The 21,642-nt window shown below is 36.5% G+C and overlaps 1 protein-coding gene across 2 annotated transcripts in view; it reads left to right on the top strand.

The window, feature by feature from the left end:
- Positions 1 to 21,642, top strand: part of WDR11 (WD repeat domain 11) — a 56,699-nt gene that overhangs the window by 29,352 nt on the left and 5,705 nt on the right. For both annotated transcript variants that reach the window (XM_076009745.1, XM_076009744.1), the window contains exons 13-23: positions 60 to 135; positions 3,854 to 3,962; positions 6,188 to 6,312; positions 7,014 to 7,161; positions 9,595 to 9,701; positions 10,100 to 10,214; positions 10,563 to 10,734; positions 17,558 to 17,666; positions 18,600 to 18,662; positions 20,403 to 20,468; positions 21,213 to 21,390. In XM_076009745.1, the coding sequence (XP_075865860.1) occupies positions 60 to 135; positions 3,854 to 3,962; positions 6,188 to 6,312; positions 7,014 to 7,161; positions 9,595 to 9,701; positions 10,100 to 10,214; positions 10,563 to 10,734; positions 17,558 to 17,666; positions 18,600 to 18,662; positions 20,403 to 20,468; positions 21,213 to 21,390 (1,268 nt within the window). The remainder of the gene's footprint in view (positions 1 to 59; positions 136 to 3,853; positions 3,963 to 6,187; positions 6,313 to 7,013; positions 7,162 to 9,594; positions 9,702 to 10,099; positions 10,215 to 10,562; positions 10,735 to 17,557; positions 17,667 to 18,599; positions 18,663 to 20,402; positions 20,469 to 21,212; positions 21,391 to 21,642) is intronic.

Here is a 21,642-nt window from a genome sequence, read left to right as displayed (position 1 = left end):
GCTTGTTTCTTATGTTTTATGTATTGTTTTCACATTTTCTTTAATATTTGTAATTAAAGGTAGAAGTATTGCTTTTCGTGGTGAAAGAGGCAATGATGAATCACCCATCGAAATGATTAAAGTATCTCATTTGAAGTAAGTGTCAACCTAAAAAGAACTGTGGTGTTACTGCAATGGAATATCATAGATTTTTTTAATCTTTAAGAAAGTGGGAATATATTAGAGTGCATTTAGAGTTTTTTAGTAATAGCAAATGTTGACATGCAACCATATCAAAAAAAAATATTTTGGTCACAAAATTAAGTTGCTATCATTCTCCACTTGGTAACTTTTGTATGAATCATTATTTGTTTTCTGATGAAATTCTTGTGCATGTGCACGTAAGCATGGAGTTAGTGAGTAAAAGAACTTATTTTCTTTATTTATAATTTAGACCTGCTTTACTTCTAGTAATTTTTTGAGTTGTTTTTGTTTCAAGGAAAAATAAATGAAAAGCAGGATTATTAAAAATGGAATTTAAATAAAAACCAACCAAAAGAAGAAAGAAAGAGTAAGCTTTCTAAAATAGTTTTCAAATTGTTTGGCTTTTCTAGGATCTTTGAATTTCCACATAAATTTTAGAATCACCTTATCAGTTTTACCAAAAAAATTTTCTTGGAATTTTGATTGGGATTGCATTGCCTCCATAGATCAGTGTGGGAAAAAATGAGTATCGTAACAAGTTTTGTGATTCATGAGCATGGTATGTCTTTCCATTTTATTTAGGTCTTCTTTAATTTCTTTCAGCAATATTTTGTAGTTTTCAGTGTATATCATTTGTTCATTATTTTTGTGTTTTGTTTGATCTATTATAAATGGCATTGTTAAAATTTAAATTTTCGATTATTTACTATATGTATACTGAAATGCAATTAATTTTTTGATATTGTCCTTGTACCTTGTGACCATGCTAAACTTAATTATTACTTCTAGTATAGGTGTTTTTGTTGATTCTTTAGGATTTTCTATACAGAAAATCTTGTTTGCCAATAAGACACTTGTATGTCTTCCTTTGATTCTTCTCTATGATTTTTCTATTTTTTTTCATTGGCTGCCATGCTTATCTTTTTTTTCCTTCTACTTTTTAAAAATGCAGTTTTTTTCTAGTTTCTTAAAGTAGAAATTTAGATAATTAGATTAAGGTGATTCTCTAAAATATAAGCATATAATGCTCTATAAACACGGCTTTTCCTGTATCCTACAATTTTTTTTTTTTTTTTTTTTGAGACAGAGTCTCACTCTGTTGCCTGGGCTAGAGTGCCGTGGCGTCAGCCTGGCTCACAGCAACCCCAAACTCCTGGGCTCAAGCAATCCTTCTGCCTCAGGCTTCTGAGTAGCTGGGACTACAGGGATGTGCCACCATGTCCGGCTAATTTTTTCTATATATTTTTAGTTGGCCAATTAATTTCCTTTTTATTTTTAGTAGAAACAGGGTCTCACTCTTGCTCAGGCTAGTTTCGAACTCCTGTCCTTGAGTGATCCGCCTGCTTCGGCCTCACAGAGTGCTAGGATTATAGGTGTGAGCCACCGTGTCCTGCCTGTATCCTACAATATTTGATATGATGTGTTTTCATTTTAATTCACTTTGAAATATTTTAAATTCTCCATGGGGGTATTCATAGGTATATTTATTTTTTAACTTCAGACTATTTGGGTGTTTTCCCAGATATCTTTCTGTTAATTTTTAGTTTCTGTTGGGGTCAGAGAGCATATTTTATACTATTTCAGTCTTTTGTAATTTAATGTGATTCGTTATATGGTTCAGAATATGTCCTATCTTAATGAATGTTTCATGTGCATTTGAAAAAGTTGTGTATTCTGCTGTTGTTGATTACATGTTACATAAATGTCATTTCAAGTTGGTTGATGGCGTCATTTAAGTTTTCTGTATTACTGATTTTCTGCCTGCTTATTCTGTCACTTACTCAGAGATGAGTGTCAAAATCTCTAACTTTAATTACAGATTTATTTATTTCTCATTTGAAGAACTCATGTTCTTGCTTTGGGTATTTTTTATTTTGGATGTCTATTATTAGATACATACATATTTAGGATTGTTAGATCTTTTTGTTGACTTGCTTCTTTATCATTGTGAACTATCCTCTTTGTCTTTGGTACTGTTCTTTATTTGGAAGTAAGTCTCATTTGTCTGATATTAGTATAGCCACTCCAGCTTTCTTTTGATTAGTGTTTTCATGATATCAATTTTTTCATCCTTTTACTTACAACCCATTAGTGTCTTTATATTTAAAGTTGGTTTATTGTAGACAGCTTATAATTGGATTCTGGTTTTCCATTTGGTCTGGCAATCTCAGCTTTTTAATTATAATGTTAAATTATTCATATTTGGTATAATTATCAATATGGCTTATGTTTAAATCTGCCATCTTGCTAATTGTTTTATACTTTTTAAAATTTTAAATGAATTAATATATTTTTAGTTAATTAAGTTTAATTTCTAATGTACAAAATACCAATTACTATAATCCATATAATCAAGAGTTCTCTGAAGGGTCCTCAGTAATTTTTAAGAAGTATAAAGGAGACTAAGAAGTTTGAGAATTGCTCAGATAGTTGGGACTCCAGTCTCTTCTATTTCAAGTCAGACTTCACACATGCCTGCTAAATTAATACATATAAAACAACTGATCACATCACCCCCTACTTCAAAACCCTCAGTGATTTACTATTCTCTGGTAAAATAAACTCCTACATAGCCCCTGGCATTTAAGGTCTTTTATAATATGATCAAAAATACACATTTTAGTCTTCTCTCTCATGATTGCTCTCACATACTTTGCATTTCAGGTAGCGTGCTCCCCAAAACACATAGTCCTTTCCTGTCTTTGTCATTTGTCATATTCGTAACTCTGCCTAGAATGCCATTTTCCTGTTGTCAAAATTAATCTCCTCTTTCACAGTGAATCTTTATAGCTCTTAACCACATTTTGTCTTATATTAGTTATTTATGTACATGCCTTGATACGCTTTTATATTAAATATAGTAAACAATGTAATATATTATATTTGTATAATCTATCATGGTTTATAAAATTTTTCCATGTGTTCTGTCCTTTTTTAATAAAAAAATCCTTTCAGCATTTTGTGAGGTAGGCATGGAAGTTATTATTAGCACCATTTTAAAGAGAAGTAGAATAAAGTTGTAAAAGGTTACATATCTTATCTGAAGCCACATAATTATCAGGTGGCACATGTGGCCCTGAGTGGAAGAATCTTAGTCTTTTGATATACTGTGTACTCTGTCACATTTCCTCAATCTCCATCATTTGTTGATAATGTTTTAGTTCCTCACAGTGGTTACTGAGTAGTCAAGGCTGAATTCGTGTTTGTTGAATCGCATTCCTTCACATCATTCAGTACTTTCTGACAGAAAATGAATAAAGAAAGTGGCATTTGTTCAATACCTATTACAGTAAGATGATAGAAACTTTCCATACTTTGTCATTTAATTTTCACTATAACCTGCATACCAACCCATTGAGGTAGATGATGGTATTCTCATGCCATATATGAGAAAATGATCCCAGGAGGGTTGGCATAGTTGTGGCACCAAGATATGAACCCATGCCACTCCTTCTACTGAGCCAGACTCTTTGCCTCATTGTGTGAGTCTTTATGTGCTCTCAAAGGTCATTTTGGAGATTTACCTTCTTATAACTATGATCATAGGGGCTAAATGACTGTTTTTAGAGTGTGTCATCTGAGTTTTTCAATTTACTGAATTTTTTATTTGTATAATTCCTGGTGAAATTTTTGCAAAAAGAGGCTTATTTAGTAATTTTGTTTATTTTAGGCAGTATTTAGCAGTTGTATTCAAAGATAAACCCCTGGAGTTATGGGATGTTAGAACTTGTACCCTTCTTAGAGAAATGTCCAAAAACTTCCCTGCAATAACTGCTTTGGTAAGTTACAGTTTAAGAAGTAAATATTTAGACATATATGATGAATGTTTTTATTTAGCTTGAATTAAAATCATTATTGCCATGTATTTTCTTGTTAGAACTATGTATTCAGAGAAAATGATCTAAATTAATGGAGATAGCTCTTATTTTCTTGGATAGGCCAACCTAATATTACACTAATGCAATTCTAATTCCAGTTTCATTCAGATATTTTGAGAACATGATAAACATTCTAATAAGTTTGTGAAAGAAGAAAAGTCATAAACAGCTAAGTTAACTTGAAAAAGAAGTAAATGTGGGAGGTACAGGTGGAGTCGAGGCCCATCCTACCTGATATTAGTACAGATTGTAAAACCATGGAATTAAATCAGGGTTGTACTGGCATAAGAACAGGAATTTGACCAACATAGCAGAGAGCTCAGAAACAGACTCATGAATATTTGGGAACTTAATACACAGTAAAGTAGCACACAGAGGCTGAGGTGGGAGGATTGCCTGGGGCCAGGAGTTTGAGGCCAGCCTGGGTAACATAGCAAGACCCCATCCCTAAACAAAAAATAAAAAGAAGGAAAAAAGGAAAAGTAGCACACAAATCAAAGGAAAAGGACAGGCTATTTAGTAGACTGCATTGTGAAAACAATCTCATTTTATGGAGAAAAATGCTGGATCCCTACCTACTACCATATGAAAAATGGAACTCTACAATATTAAAGACCTAAATGTAAAAAACTAAAGCTATAAAATTTAATATAACAAAATAATAATATTTTTATGACCTGGCGGCAGGAGAGAACATCACAAGCTCAAACCAAAAGGCAAAAATATTTTAGTGTATTTGATTAATCAAGAGTAATGCTTTCTATTTGATGAAGGATGCTATTGTAAAAGTTAAATACAGAAGACAGTTTTGGGAAAGGAATTTTCCAATATCTAAAATTAACAAGGAACTTTTACAAATCCACAATGAAAAAACCAGAAGCCCAGTGGGAAAATGGACAAAGTACAGGGACAGTTAATGAATGGCAGAGAAATCTCAAAGGCCAACAAGCATATAAAGAAATGTTCAAACTCATCAGTTTTCAGAGATCTTCAAAGTGAAATAACCATGATATGGATATACCTTTTCAACTAACAAAAATTGGAAAGCCACGCAACGTCAAGTATAGGTAGAATATAGAGAATAGGAACCTTTGTGCGCAGTTGTTAGGAATGTTGACCAATGCAGCCATTCTATAGACTGGCACACTGGCAGCACTTAGACAAACTTAAGTATCTTCCATGTTTGGTGTGCTCCTGGTCATGAACTTTTGCAAAGATATTGACTATAGTGTTATTTAATAGCATGGGAGAATTTGGAGGCAATCTAGGTGTTTTTTGCTGAGAGAACAGACATTAAAAATTGGTCCATTCTCCTGTGGCATGGTATACAGCAGGCGTCCTCAAACTACAGCCCGAGGGCCACATGCCGCCCGCCTAGGACATTTATCTGGCCAGCTGGGTATTTTTGCTGCTGCTACCTGCCCTGCATTAGCAGCCAACTCGTCCCAGGCCCACAGTGCGCACTCTCCAATGGTCTGAGGGACAGTGAACTGGTCTCCTGTTTAAAAAGTTTGAGGACCCCTGGTATACAGCATGCAGAAACAATAGGGAAAGGACTTAAATACATTAAAAACAGTGAAAAGGGCAAGAAACAGGATGAGATATATAACACAGTACTATTTATGTAAATTAGAAATACGTGCATGTTAAATAATGATGTGTTAAGAACTTACACATATGAGAGGATACCAGATTAAAGGCATTAGAACAGGTGAAACAGAAAAGAATAAATAAATAAAGCAAGGGGTTTTGGGTTGCTGATGGAGGATAAAGACACCCTGGTCGGAGGAGCATGATTATTTCACTCTGCTTGTAACGGCTAGGGAAGGAGGTGGGGAATAGGGGATACTATAATTGAATTCATCACTTTCATTTTGTAAAAAAGAAAGCATCAAAATGTCAGACCTTTTGTAAGTTTGCCAGTAAACTTTTTTACCCTAAGCTCTAATTAAAATGCATTCATTCAGCCTTTCTATAAATAGGTAAAATCTAAAGAACAAATTGTAGCTTTACGTATAGTAATAATGAGTGATGCTGGGCAATGGTGCGTATGCCCAGCTGTTGGAAGGATTCTTGGACAGAAGGAAACCTGGCACTTCCTAGGTTTGTCTGTTTTTGTTTCACAGGAGTGGTCACCATCTCACAACTTGAAGAGCCTGAGGAAGAAACAACTTGCTACTCGAGAGGCTATGGCCCGCCAGACTGTAGTCTCGGACACAGAGCTAAGTATTGTTGAGTCGTCTGTGATCAGGTACGGTACGGTATTTCCTGCCACCATGATTTGTACTATGAGTATCACATCTGAGAACCTGACAAATGTCATCTAAAGATATCTGTGGTAGAAAGTTTGACTCTGCTTTATACCCAGATTATGAAAAGTGAGTTTATTATTGTACTGTATTGCTTAGTGTATGTAGTCAATAATGTATTCAGTATCATCTACCCATTAGCATCTATTAGTGAATATAATTTTTCTCAGTGTCCTGGCTCATAAACTTCAGCTTCTGAAATTCAAATGAAGTTAGCATAGGCATACAAGCAGATCATATTATCATTTATGCAGACCAAGGAAAATGTACTGGGAATTCTAAACTTGTGTACTATCCCCATCCATACCCATTTTACAAGTGAAAAGCTCCGGAGGCAATGATAGGCAAGGCCTCTCTTCTGTTGAGGAGAGTTCTACAGCAAAAATGACTAAGAGGTTTCTTTTCCTTAAGTTTTAGATCATTGTTTTCCTCTGTATAGGGTAAACTTTCTCTCATGGTATGATTATTTGGGAGTGGTTTGTGTTTTCTCATTATTTACTGGGCAGAGATTAGTTTCAGACTTTTTAAAAATGGTTTGGACCTCCTGTCTATCAATTCTTCTGTACTTTGGGAGAATTAATTAATTATGGGTGTCACTCAAGGGAAAAGTAATATCTTTATCTTATTTTTGTCTATCCTAAAGCTTGTTGCAGGAGGCAGAAAGTAAATCTGAACTCAGCCAGAACATCTCTGCCAGGGAACATTTTGTATTTACTGATAATGACGGCCAAGTTTATCATCTCACTGTTGAAGGAAACTCAGTGAAGGACAGTGCCCGGATTCCCCCAGATGTGAGTCTAACCCTTGATTAATCTTCATGAAGGGTTCTTATTAAAGATGGTGTTGGTTCTATGCCCAGTGAACGCAGAGTTGAGTTGGAAAGCTTCTGCAGAAATCTTAATGTAAATAAACTTTACTATTTAAGGAGACATTATCATTGAGTAAACTTGTTCCTTACTGCTGGAGAATAACATTATAACTATTTTGATTAAATATTTATTGTCTGCTGCTCATTTTTATTCCCATAACAATCCATGAGGAATTACTTCCATTTTTACTTATAATGAAACTGAAGGAGAATAAGTAACTTTCCCAAGGTTACCCAGCTTAATTATGTGGCAGAACAGTGTTTTAAACTCAGGTCTGTCTGACTTCAGTATTTGTCCTCTTTCCATTATAGGCATTACCCTGAAGGATTTGACTTACACTCTAGTATTATTTTTGGATAATAGTAATAATAAGGTTGTAAGGGTATTATTAATATTTACTAACTCATATAAATCCTTTCTATGGCATTGTGGAATTCTGTGACTAAAGTTTTGTAGTTAATAATTTGTGTCAGCATGCATTTCACAAGTTGTTTTTAATAGATGGATTAAGAAAAAAATTTTAAACTAATACAGACTACTATAATGGTTAAATGGAGGCATGAAGGGATTTTTAAAAATATGTATGTTTAAAATTGCCATCTAAAAATGGAATGCCAACCCCATATTTTATAGGTGGCTTGAGGTCTCATGAAATTGCAGTCAAGATGTTGGCTGCTGCTGAAGTCATTTCAAGTTCAGTGGGGCAGGACGATCTGCTTCCAAGATGGCTCACTCACATGCTGATTGCAAATTTATGCTGGCATTGTGAGAGGTCTTAGTTCTTCCTCATGTGGACCTCTCCATGAGGCTGCTCATGACGTCCTCATGACATGACAGCTGGCTCCTCCCAGAGCAAATGATCCAAGGGAAAGCAAGAAGGAAACTGCAATGTCTTTTGGGACCTAGTTTAGAAGTCAGTTTAAAGGCAACATCTTAATTAAGCATTCTGTTAGCATGAACAGGAAAATAGAAATAAGATCTTGGAGTGTTGCTTCATATTATACAGAATTTCATTTATTTAGTATGGCTTTTATTGAATTTATTATAATATTGATTTTTTAATCCAATTTTCCTTTTTTTTTGTTGTTGAATGCCACTAGAACATATGCCGTATTTGGTGTGTATGCCAGTCTATTAATGGTCAATTTGTCAAACCATTGGAGCTTTTCTACTTCTTACCATGGATACCATGTGAATTTTTATATTGTTTAATAAATGCAAAAATAAAATTTAATAAATAGAGAAGTAATTGAGTAGTAATATTATTTAATAGCTAACATGTATTGACTGTGTGAGAGGCATTGCTTTAAGGCCTTTACCTTTATAAATTTATTGACACTATTAATAGCAACTCCTCAAGTTTCATGAACTTACCCTACTTTATGGATGATTAGTCCAAGACACAGAAAGTTTAAGTAAACATGCCCCAAATCATATGCCAGTCTAGGTGGTCAAGCCCAGGCAGCCTGATTCCAGAGCCCAGGCTGCTAAGCTCTCCATGACACTGCCTCTGGGCCTCCATTAGAATTGCAAGTTCCTCTCTTTCTCCGAGTTAGATTTATTACAATCTAAATTTTTATATTTACATTTCTATATGTAACTTCTATGCAGAGCTTCCTGTGCATTGAAATTGTGCACAAAACAGCATCTGTGCATTGAAATTGTACACAAAACAGCATTTCTTCATCTTCATTCCAGAAGTTTCTATATGTATCTGTGAAGCTTTGGATTCTGTTTTCCAATAGAAAAATTACTGCACAATTAGTTATGAAATAGCTTTAAGTTTCCTTTAGAATGGATTTACTGCAGTCCCCGGGCTGTGGTCCAATACTGGTCTGTGGCCTGTTAGGAAATGGGGCACACATCACTGCCTGAGCTCCGCCCCATGCCCTCCCCATGACACTCCTCCCACCTCCAGTCTGTGGAAAAGTTGTCTTTCACAAAACTGATCCCTGGTGCCAAAAAAGTTGGGGAGCACTGCTTTGCAGTGAGAGATAACTTAGAGTCAGTTCTCTGAAAAGGGTTTTTTGCTTCTGTTTTGTTCTTCTTTTTTCAAAGGCATTTCTTCCTCAAAAGACATCCTTTCTCTATAAATCTACCTCATATATATAACTTAATGTCTGTCTATTTGTAGTCTCCTGTTTCTTCATAGTTGAAATTGATGTGCTTTGTAGCTCTTTTAGTGTCTGAAGTCAGTGTTTCAGGATTTGATGGCATTCTTACTAAAGCAAAACCCTTTATAATTAAGTTTTATTAAAAGCTCCTTATTTCATTATAGTCATTAAGTAAAAATATTTCTGTGTTATGACAGCTTATAAGTAGTGAAATTTATTTGTGTTTGTTGCTGTTTTCTAGGGAAGTATGGGTAGTATTACATGCATCGCTTGGAAAGGTGATACATTAGTACTTGGAGATATGGATGGAAATTTAAATTTTTGGGATTTGAAAGGCAGAGTATCCAGGTATGAGCCAAGAATGAAATCTTGTTATTTAGTTAAAAAGAAAAAGATAACCTCTCAATATGGTTTCATTGGAGGCTTGGAACTTGGCAAGCAGAATTAGTAAAGTGGGTCCTTTATCACCTGACTTTGGGGGGAAGGGTCTTGAGCCAAGCTCTTGATTGTTCATAGGAGACCCTTATCTGCAGGTGGCCCATGCAGAAGTCCCGGGATATTATTCTAGCTGACATTAAAGGCCAGGTCCTTTCTGTCAGATGTGGCTCCCTATCCAAGAAAGGAAAATGGGTCTCCCTTCATCAGACCTGTCAGAAATGGAAATAGGAAAAGACATGGGACATAGTTTTTGGTGACTAGATATTACTCTGCATTGTATTGGCGTTTTTGTTTTTGTTTGTCCTCAGAGGAATACCTACACACCGAAGCTGGGTGAAGAAGATCCGTTTTGCTCCTGGTAAAGGAAACCAAAAGTTAATAGCAATGTACAATGACGGCGCTGAAGTGTGGGATACTAAAGAGGTAGGCCTGGTGCCATGAGGATAAAACGTAAATGAAGCTGGCTAGCCATAATAACTGCTTTTCCCCCCCTCCTTTCTGATTTAGAAATGAAAACTATTTTTAGCATTTTTACTTTATAGTATTTCTGCTCTGGAGGTAACAGCTTCATTTTTTTTTTTTTTTCATGTTATCACTGTCTTTGAGACCTTTAAAATGTGTTCTACTTGTGGAAGATAGATTTTCAAAGGCTATTCAATTCTAAACTTGCACTGGGCCTTTGCCACAGGCAGTCTTCCTTAACCATTTAATCCACAATGATAAATATCTTCCTCTTCTGTGTGAAAATGACAACCAAATTCACTCTTAAAGGTTCAGATGGTGAGCAGTTTAAGAAGTGGAAGAAATGTGACCTTTCGGATATTGGACGTGGACTGGTGTACGTCAGATAAAGTGATCTTAGCATCAGATGACGGGTGCATCAGAGTCCTGGAGATGTCTATGAAGTCCACGTGTTTTAGAATGGATGAACAAGAGTTAACCGGTATGGAATTCTAATGAAAGGGGGCTTTGAACCTCTGCCTTTTATTTTGTCACAGCTTGTTGTCTGCTAGGGAGAAGAGAGCTACTTCTGCTTTCATTTCAGTCTTATTTCCTAAGAACCTGAATTTAAGAAAATACATTAACTTAAAGCTTGAGTGTTTTTACTTCTGAGTTGCTGTACTCTTTATAACTATAGTTGTCCATCATTCCCAACTCAGGTTTCCTATTAATAAGTACCACTTTTTTTACCCTTTTCTTAGTGGTTTGTTAATAAGATAAAAGATATTTACATTCATAAAAATGGCTTACTCAGATTTTAGGAGAACTCTTCAGAGGAGTGATAAGGCTTTTTAATAATGAACCTTGTATCTTTTGCAACCATATATCATTGAAAAGTCACTTTGTAAAGTATTCTCAGTATCATGAATTTTGACACTTATCTATTACTTGTTAAATGGCCAGTCAAAGCAAAATTAGGTGATCACAGTATCTTGCCCTTTTTCATACTGTTGTTTTGAGATTGCATTTTACCAGAATAAAAAATATTTTAGTAAAATAACCTCATATGTGACTTTTATGAAAAGAATGGGAAGATTGTGAGTGCATCCATCCATCAGTTTAAAAGACAGCTTTTGTCTGACAAAATGCAGTGTTCATCCTTGGAAGATACTTTTGGAGGGAGACAGTAATTGTCATCCCAGTTGGAGCAGAGCAGGGACCTTCCTGCATTGAGTATTTTCCCAGCATATTCCAGGCTGATCTGTAGAAAATTTTATAAGAGATTTGTTTAGTCATTTACTGAGTCAGCTGTGGGAATTGTCTGTACCTTTGTAGATTCAGTATTTGGCTGTTTTAGAGTCAGTAAGGTTATGAAAACCTGCCCTTTCACTTTCTGTTCATGCTTGAGCCACTGCCAAATTGCTGTGAATGTTGGTGGGGCTACCTTGAACTGCCTGAGGTGTGCTTCAGTGTGTCTCTGCTCTACCCACTGTGTCTGTGTCCCCCCGCTTCTTATCATGTAACTGTGCCTGCCATGCGGTGAAACCAGAATTTGAGCATAGCATTCCCATATCAGTCCTTGAGTCATTCGCCAGCTCTGCAGAGATATTAGGACCTCCTCCCAGGGAAGGACAAGCTCAATACTCATTTTAAACCTAAAGTTATTATGGAAATTGAGGGAACTTCAAGAGTGATTATTTTGTTAATTTAGTTACTAGTTTAGGTAAAGAAGTGTGGAAATATAATCTAAATGTTTGAAAAGCTCTTCTTTCTCCTTTAACTTAAAATATGAGTCTAAAAATCTCCAAATCCAAGGTAGTTTATTCTTAAACTGACTACAGAAATGGAGTCCCTCATATTAACCCAAGTTTAATACCACACTTGAACATCTGGCCTATAACCAGATTTTAGATTGCATTTTTCATTTAAAGTTGTTTAAATATTAAAACAAATCTTCCTTTTCAATCTCTAGTATAGCCTCCACCAGAAAGAGAAAAAAAATTAAAATAGTTATGAGGAAAGGTCGATAAAATCATGTATACATTCCATGAATTGAAATTTAAACTCAGAACAACACTCAATAAATGTAAAGAATAAAAACTGATGGTCGTACAAATGTGGAGATAGGTAAAAGAGGTTTTTGTGTTTACGTCCAAGCGCATGGCTGGTTTGGGTTTAGAATAAAACATTTTATGTACTATATTTCTCCTTTGGGGAATTAGAAGTATTTGGGGAGCTTAATGATATGGGATAAAAATAAAATCATTTTAACTCATATGCACTGATACATCAGCATTTTATATATTTTCTTCAGTTTTCCTTGATAACAAATAGAAAACATCACAAAATATTGATTCAAATCTGTCCATTTTTATAGGACAGCTTAGATAGGCCTCTTCTTCTTTCTTTCCTCCCAATAAAGGGAGGGCAGTCAGACAAATTTAGAAGATTGGAATCATTGTTTTTGAGTTTTTGAGCAGACCTTTCTTAGGTCTGCTGCTTCATTTATCAGACACATAAAATGATATAAAAATAAACTTTAGTAGTCTTTCTAGCAGTATGTAAAAGAAATCCAAGAGTATTAGACTTGTTTAGTAGCATTCTGGTATGATGTGGTTTCCACACCCTTTAATAGTACTAGCATTGTGTCAGAGACTATTCAACCTAACTTCCTCCCCAACTTTAAGGGCTACTACTGAGCATATTTTTCTTAAGTGAGTATATGCAGAAAGAAGCTTTCTAAAATCAAGTTCATACACACCTTTGCACTTCATCTGCCTTAGCTTCCACAGTTATTTTCAGTAGTTTTCATATGGGGCGTTTCGAAGTGTATCACAATGACCTGCGGGCGTGGGGAGGTCCAGGGATGCTAAACAACCTGGCCCGGACCGGTCTGGCACAGTGAAGAATTGTCCTGCCCAGAATGGCGGGAGTGTTCCTTGTCTCCCTTCTCCCCTGACCTCCCACCAGTGCGGGGTCCTCTTCTTCCCAGATTGCCACCTCAGCTTGCTATTTGCCCCTTCCACGTGGTGGAGGAGTGATTTTTCTACTGCTTTTCTTATTGGTTCCTTGGTTCCTGATTTTCTGCATTACTGGCATATAGGCAGCTAACAGCCTGGGTGTGTTTATGATGAACACCTCAGGTAGCTGTAGTCCACATGGAACAGAATGCATCTAAGAGAAGTAACAATGATGCTAAATAACTGCCTTTTCGTTCTAATTCTGTAATTTCCAGAGGTGACTGAGCTCTCGTAGGTGACTTTCTCCAGCTATGAGATGATCCCCTATTACTTTTTCATGGACTGATCTTCGCCCTTCAGAGGAAACACTTAAATGTATTTGAGGATGAGAAGTAGTAGAGATCACTTTTAGTTTCTTCATGCTTAGTGGGATGCCATCAACAATGTTTTGCTGTTGGAGAAATAACACATATTTGTTTTTAAAAATAGGACATTTCCCTCAGTTGACTCAAACAGACTTGATAAATGTTGTCTTGCTCACTTTACATAAACACTCTAGATGCTGCTTTCTGCTAATATTCTCTTGTGTCTTTTCATTTGTTCATTGATTAAGAAATGATCAGATAATATGGAAACTTCTCTTCAACCATTCCAAGTTTAATGTGTTTTGTTAATTTTTTTTCTGACATTTACGGTTTCCAAACATATTGTGACTCATGCCAACAACTACTACGTCTGAAAAGGAAAGGGGACCAGGTGTGGTGGCTCACACCTGCAATCTCACCACTTTGAGAGGCCAAGATGGGAAGATTGCCTGAGCCCAGGAGCTCAAGACCAGCCTGAACAACATAGTGAGACCCTGTCTCCACAAAAAATATGAAAATCAGCTGGGCGTGGTGATAAGCACCTATAGTCCTAGCTATTCTGGAGGCTGAGGCAAATGGATTGCTTGAGCCCAGGAGTTTAAGGTGCAGTGAGCTATGATGACACCATTGTATTCTAGCCCAGGTAACAGAGCAAGAGTCTGTCTCTAAAAAAAAAAAGGGGGGGCTGACTTGCAAATTTGAGAATTATGTTGATTGTAACTATTAGGGATGAGTAGAAAGAAAGAGAGTTAAATAAGCTAGCCACTTTTATCTTTTCCAGTGCTGTTTTGTGGTATTATAGGTAATTAGGTAAGACTCATTCCTACCAGATATATTCCTTCTTTTAAAACCTGATGTAAAAGAAAAGATGACTAAATGGAATTTTTAAAAAAGTGTCATAGCAAAAGAAACTGTAAGCAAAGTCAAATATAAATGATAACCTGGGAGAGAGTATTTGTAAGTAATTAATAGACTATCTACAAGGGAGAAAAAAGATATACAAATGACTCTTAAACATGTTTATTCATAATAAGAAAAATACAAATTAAAACTATATTAAGAAACCATTTCTCACCTATCAGATTGATAGGAAGCTTGAAACGATACTCTGTTGGCAAGACTGTGAGGAAACAAGCACTCTCACACATTGCTCATGGTGAATGAAATCCTTAAGGAAGGGATTTGGCAATACCTAACATAGCTGTATGCACATTTACCTTTGTACCTAGCAATCCTGCTACTAAGAATTTATCTTAAGATGTACATCCATACCTGTAATTAAAATGTACACAAAGATATTCATAGGAAATTTTGGAAACAGCCAATTACTATCCATAGGAGATGAGTTGAATAAATTTGGGAACATCAGCACAATGAAATAATCTATGCAGCCATAAAACAGAATAAGGAAAATAGCCTATGAACTGATATAGAGTGATATCCAGGATATGTGTAATTGAAAACTGGAAGTGTAAAAGAGTGTGTATAGTCTGCTTGTGTAGAAAGGGGGAATTTTATGCATACATGCACATACCCACACATATAGTATGTTTGCTTATTTTACAAAAGGCAAAAAAAAAAAAAAAGAAAAAAGAAAAAAAGGCAAAATAATCCAGGAACCAATGAGAATAGTTGGAGGAGGAGATGGAAAGATGGAGAGTATGGGGATAGGAGTGATGTTTCTCTGAATTCATCTTTATTGTATAGTTTCAACTTTGGAACCATTTGTATGTTTTACATATTCAAAAAATACAGTGAAACAAGGATGAAAAAAAAGCAAACCCTAAAATTGAATGCAAGAGACAGTTGAACCTAACTGTATAACAAATTGGTAACATAACCACATAAACACAAAAATAGTTCAAACAACTGAAACACAGAACCCTCGTGTACACCTTTAATGGTTTATATTCTAAGCACAGGTTGACAGCGGCACGAGTAATTCTGAAGCTGTTTGTGCAGGTGATAGGTTGGGACAAATTAGTGATCAGATTGCAGTTTTTAGACACCAGGGTCACTGCTGAGGTCAAAGGGAGATACAAAATGTGGAGTGGGGGTCAGTAAGGAAGAACACTCCAGGGGTGGGTTTGAATTGCTAAAAATTCATGACTTTTTAAAAATATATATTTCCTGGCTCTGCCCACTGGCCTAGGAGCCATGTCACTCGTTGGCAATGAGCACATGTAGCACCCAGATTTTGGTTTATAAATTCCATTTCCTGACTCAAAAGAGCCAGGGCTCCTTGGAAAAATAGTTTATTATAGGACAGAGGCAGAACAGGTGCAGGATGAGGCTGCAAGAGCTCTTTGGTACCAGAACTCAAGTAAGTAAGTGGAAAACCAAGGAGGACCTGGCATAAGGGGACAAACTGGTTTTGAAAGGCTTCCCCTCCCAAATCTAGGGCAGCCTGTGCATCATGAAGAATAATGGTATTGCTGTAAGTTTTGAACACACACAAAAATCTATCATTCTGTAGTAATAGTCAAAGAGAGAGATAAAAGGGAGTGGGCAAGAAAGGAAAGCTTGAGTGTCCAGAAGAATGCCAGTTGAAAAATGCAGAAAGAATGACAGAATTAGAGAATCGCCAATTGGCAGCTCTTGATGCAGTATTTGATTCTAGCAAGGATCATTTGTGGATGTAAATCACTCGGTAAAAGGATGTTTAAGGATAGTAAATTCAATCTGACAGTATATCCCCCACATGTTACCAGTTACACAGGGGGAAAAGTGCCCTGACAAGAGAGAACTCTGATGAGTACCCCTTTAACCAGATGATCAGAGTTAGTGTTTCCTGTAACCAAACAACTAACACGCTCCTGATGCGATGCACTGAGTAGCACACAACATCCCTGGTGTGCAGTTTCTGCCAAAAATGTCCACCCTGCATCTGATCCTCAGAAAACAGACAAGCCAGAAGGTAGGGCATTTTCAACAACAGCTGGCCAGGATTCTTCAAAAATGGAAATGTGGTATAAGACCAAAAACAAAGAAGTAGGGGGACTGCTCTAGATTAGAGGAGGCTTAAAGAGACATGACAATGCTATGCAGGAGCCTTGGCTAGACCCTAGATTTTGAAAAGAATACAGCTGTCAGGATATTTGGGGAATAACAGAGGGCTGTTGAATATGGCCTGCATTTTAAGTGATTTTATTGAATCAATATTAAAATTCTTGAGTGTGAAAAAAAGTAATATTAGAAACATTCCCAGCCACTTTCTGACTTTTATATTGAAAAGTCCATATAAAATATTTTAGGTATGGTTTAATTTGTATTTAACTTCATAGAATGAAGTTTTCTAAAGCAAAGCTATCCAATAGAAATGTGACCCACATATATAAGTTTAAATTTTCTGGTATCTACATTTTAAAGAGTAAAAAGAAAGAAATGAAAAAGATTTTAATTAAAATTTTATTTAAGCCAATATATCCAAAATTTTATCTTTTCACCATATAATGAGTATTAAAAATCACTAATGAGATATTTTACATTTTTTCCGTACTCAGTCTTTGATATCCAGTTGGTATTTTGCATCTATTATAAAATAAATTGAATTGTCCTCTCAATTGAGAGGATAGATTCTTAGCAGAAATACTTGAGCTTTCTGTATATTTTAGGAAATTTTCAATGGAGAAAGTAGTCATGTGTGGCTGGGTGCTATGGCTCATGCTTGTAATCCCAGCTTGTATCCTCCCAAAGGCAGGAGGATAGCTTGAGGCCAGGAGTTCAAGACCAGCCTGGGCAACATAGTGAGACCCCCCGTCTCTAAAAACAAAAAGGTGGAGGGAGACAACATATTAATCAAATTTGAATGCATAGAATTTCTCCACTCTTAGCCTGTGTTGCCTTAGTAGTAACTACATTGAATATACTTTCTCAATTGCACCAGATTTATACACTGCTCTGTGCTGGCTATTCTATATACAATTTATAGCTGAAGCTTCACTGTTAGTATAAAACTTTATATTATTAAAAAAAGAAACCCCCCCTTTTTTTGGTGTAGATCCTGTGTGGTGCCCCTATCTCCTTGTTCCAAGGGCCGCCCTTGCTTTAAAAGCCTTCTTATTACACCAGCCTTGGAGTGGACAGTATTCTTTGGACATTTCTTGTGTGTAAGTTTTTCCATTTTTGTTTTTCTTTCATAATTTACTTGGAGTTAAAGTACACCCGTGAAAGTCAACCATGGCCTATACTCCAGGGTTTAAAGGGAATGGATGCTTAAAACCAAGCCAACAGAAGGCAGGGACACTGAAAGAACCTCCAGTCTGCCTCTCACTTCCAGCCCTCTGGGGCCCTGGAGACGGAGGTCAGCAAGGAGCTGCAGCGCCTGTGTTGTTCTCAGGTGGCTGTGTGGTTTTCTTATGATCTGAGCATGGACCTGCCATGGTAGGGAAAAGGATGTATGTGAAGAGGGTCGATGGAGACCAAGGGGAATTTGGGGCAGGCTAATTCTTTTTAAAAGGGGCATCAATGGGCCTACTTGAGGGGTATATTGTGTTATATAAATCTCAATGTTTGTCTCATTGCACACAAAAAAAATTCACAGTAACTATTATGAGTGGTTATTAAATCCACAGAGATTACTGAACTTCTGCCATGTGGAATGCACAGGTGGGCATGGGGTGGGGGATTTACAAACAGTGCCATGAGCTGTCTGTTCTCCAAGAACTGTCTCCTCAGAGAAGCAAGTGTCCATTCTGCAAAGCAGAATGAGCAAGTTCCTTTAGTCATTGCTGAATGAATTCTTTATTAAAAGGAATCTAAACCTCATAATTTTCAAAGCCTGCTAATAAATTGTCTTTTTTCTTGAAAGCCAAAGAGGCTTTCTTTACCCATTTTTTTTATTGTTGCTCAAGAAGATGAAAGCAGACATTAAAGATGATTGGAGGGGCCCTGGGTAAATTTTTGCTGCTTTGGTCTATAACCAGGTTTTTAACCAAAACTAATCAAGTTATTTCTATATTTATACAACTTTTTTCTGGTGAAGAAATTAAATGGTTTTAAGTGAAGAAATAATACACTCATTCAAAATCTTCTCTGTGCAGTGATTATCCAGAAAATGAAGAAATAAAGAATCTCCTTCAAGAGCAGCTGAATTCACTGTCTAAGTAAGCCCTTTGTGTTTTATTAGTAGATAAGATCATGAGAAAGAAAAATATAATAAATTGCACTTTTTAAAATTAAATAAGTTATGTTTTAGTTGATATTAGTGGCCCAGGAAGAGACCATTCTGTTTGCAGAGGTTTGCTTCCCTTCAGAATCTTTGTTTTGTAGAGAAAGTACTTAGTCATAGTGACAGAGCATCTGTCTCCCCCACGTTCTAGTGCTGTGGTCTCACATCAGGACAGGACTCGATGCTGTAAGCATGAGCATCCTTGCAGCTCAGCCGCCTCTACCACAAGTCCCCCGTGAAGCCTTAAGCTGGGGGATACACTCAGGGTGATTCTTCTGTGTCTGCTTCCTGCTTCTAAAATTGTTACTGGCCTCTGAGTGGAGGTTTTTCGGGGTTCTTGGTGATCATCAGGAGAAAAGAATTTCAGGATGTACCATGTAAGCCAAGCAAGTGACAGCTTTTATTGAAAGCAAAAGTACACTCTCAGGAGCGAGCAAGCAGGCAGGCTGGAAAGAGAGCAGCGGCACTGGGAGAAAATGGTTTTTGGTCCTTTGAAGTGTTACTAATTGAGGGGAGGAATATTTAAGGGTAAGAGGTTGGCTTTAATTATTAATAGAATCTGGGTAGTAATTCTTAGAATTGGATTTCTTCTATTTTTATACTTTATATGCTTGTCTTGGAACTGTCATGGTGATTTCAAGGGTGGAGAAATTTTAAAACTACAAGTAAATGACATTTTAATTAGCCAAAGTTCACGAAAAGTGACAGAGATAGCTGACAAGCCAGTTGAAGCTGGTTCTTGCCTTTGGTTATCAGCCCCCCTAGTTAGTTTCTGCCTGAGGTTGTTTACGTTAACACCTGCACCCACTCTTCAAGCCCCTGCGTCTGGTCTCAGCCCTGTCTCCTAGTCTCCTACTCTAACAAAATGGGTTCTCTGTATCAAGTGCTCGTTGTGCCCAGTTCTGGCTAAGAAATGAATATGCTCCCTCTTGCGAGCAGCATTTAAAAGAATGTATGAGGAATAATATTGCAAAGGAAGGAGAAATATTGTAAAGGAAGGAGAAAACTATAGGTCCAGAAAGAGTTTTTTGTAAAACAACACATTTTTGTAGTCTAGAATCTGCCACATATAATATTTAATAAACTAAGTATAACAGAATGTTTTATTGATGGCAAATTCAAAGTAATTACTTTGTTGTTTTCCCTGTCCAAAGGTTAACATTTATGTTTAAATGGGAAACTACAGATGTAAAGAATATCTTCCCTGATGTATGGATATTTGATATTTGGCTATTTTAGAAATATCAATTTATAAAAATACTAGCCGTTCTTCCTTAAATATTTTATTTTTGGAGTAGTTTCCGAATAAATTCTGAATGTATATACTGTTTCTGATGATTAGCAAAATTTGATTTTATCAATAGTGGAATTCTTGTAGCAATAGTTGGGAAACTGTTTATTTTTTTTTTAAATGTGGGTTGAACTGTTGCAAGCCTATAAACCAGAATCAGAGCCCTGCAGCCCCCTGTGGTGGTTGGCAGGTATTTCTCCAAGCCTAGATGCACTCTCAGCCCCCTTAAACTTTTGTAATTTCAGGGTCATGGCAAATAACTTTTTGTAAGTTCTAAACATGTTCTTTGACTGGAATTTTCCATTTCAAGAGTATATTGATTTCTTCCCTTTATTTTTTGATTCAAAACTTTTATCTTACGTTTGTCTGGATTCCTGTCTGCAGTGACATAAAGAAACTCTTGCTTGACCCAGATTTCACTCTCCTGCAGAGGTGCCTGCTTGTTTCAAGGTAAGATCGTTGGAAGTGTTCTGTGTGAGAGACAGAGTGTTTCAAGTTAAGTCATTATTCTTAAGAGTTTTTGTTACTGACAGACTCTTAGATTTTTAGAAAAATATATCAGTTCATCCTATAGATTTGACTTAAAATAATTTTGAGAGTAGTAATACAGATAGGGGGAAAATCCAATTACATTTTAAATGTGAGATCTAGGCCTTCTCTATTGAGATGACTCCCTCCTACAAACAGCTTTTTAACATGTGTGTTTTAAAGATACAGATACAAATGGCATGTATTTAAATATATAATAAGTTGTATTTAGAAGCACTAACCTGTACTTCCTCACAGTACAGTAGAGTTGTCAATTATAAAAAACACCTTTTCCTCTACTCCCCAGAGAATAAATAGTAAATTACTTTCACACCTAATCTAGCCAGTTATCCAAGAACTTCCTCCTTATGTGAAGCTATGGTCCAAATTGCAAGGTGTGCTAATGCAAACCAGGTAAACAGTTGATCATCACATAGAACAGAGAGTTGTTGGGGTCTAAAGGGGGCCGTGCAGTCAGGCCCCTGTGTTGTTGGAGACACAGTAGCAGACCTGGAGAACCTGCTGCCTGTCCCCTTTCACCTGGCCAGGCCCGAGATATGACAGTACCGTGTCTGGGTACAGCAGGCTACTCTAGGAAGCCCCTTCCAGGCCCAGGTGCGCTGTGTGGGTGTGGTCCTGACTTTAGCTGCCCCCTTCCCTTCTCAGGCTCTATGGCGATGAGTCGGAGCTGCACTTCTGGACGGTCGCTGCCCACTACCTGCACAGCTTGTCCCAGGAAAAGTCAGCAAGCACAACAGCTACCAAAGAAGCTGTTTCTCGGGACAAATTGAGCAACCCACTAGATATATGTTACGATATACTCTGTGAAAATGCCTATTTTCAGGTATTATACTTTATATATTAAAACCTTTAAAGCTATAATCTGGGTTACTTATGTCTTTGTAAGTATCTTTCTTACACTTGGGAAGCTTTCAAACTAAGTTAATGTCCACATAACAGAAATAAGCCCCTTGGTGCATTTGCATAAAAAGGGTCTTATTTAAAAGAACATAAACATTTAACTATGTTTTTAATATACATTAAAATTTTATTATTAAACGGTCTTTTTATCTTAAACTTAGGTTCATTTTGATTC

The sequence above is a fragment of the Microcebus murinus genome, chromosome 14 (assembly GCF_040939455.1).
Source record: "Microcebus murinus isolate Inina chromosome 14, M.murinus_Inina_mat1.0, whole genome shotgun sequence".
In the NCBI taxonomy this organism is placed as follows: Eukaryota; Metazoa; Chordata; class Mammalia; order Primates; family Cheirogaleidae; genus Microcebus; species Microcebus murinus.
This window is presented reverse-complemented; position numbering and strand designations above follow the sequence as displayed.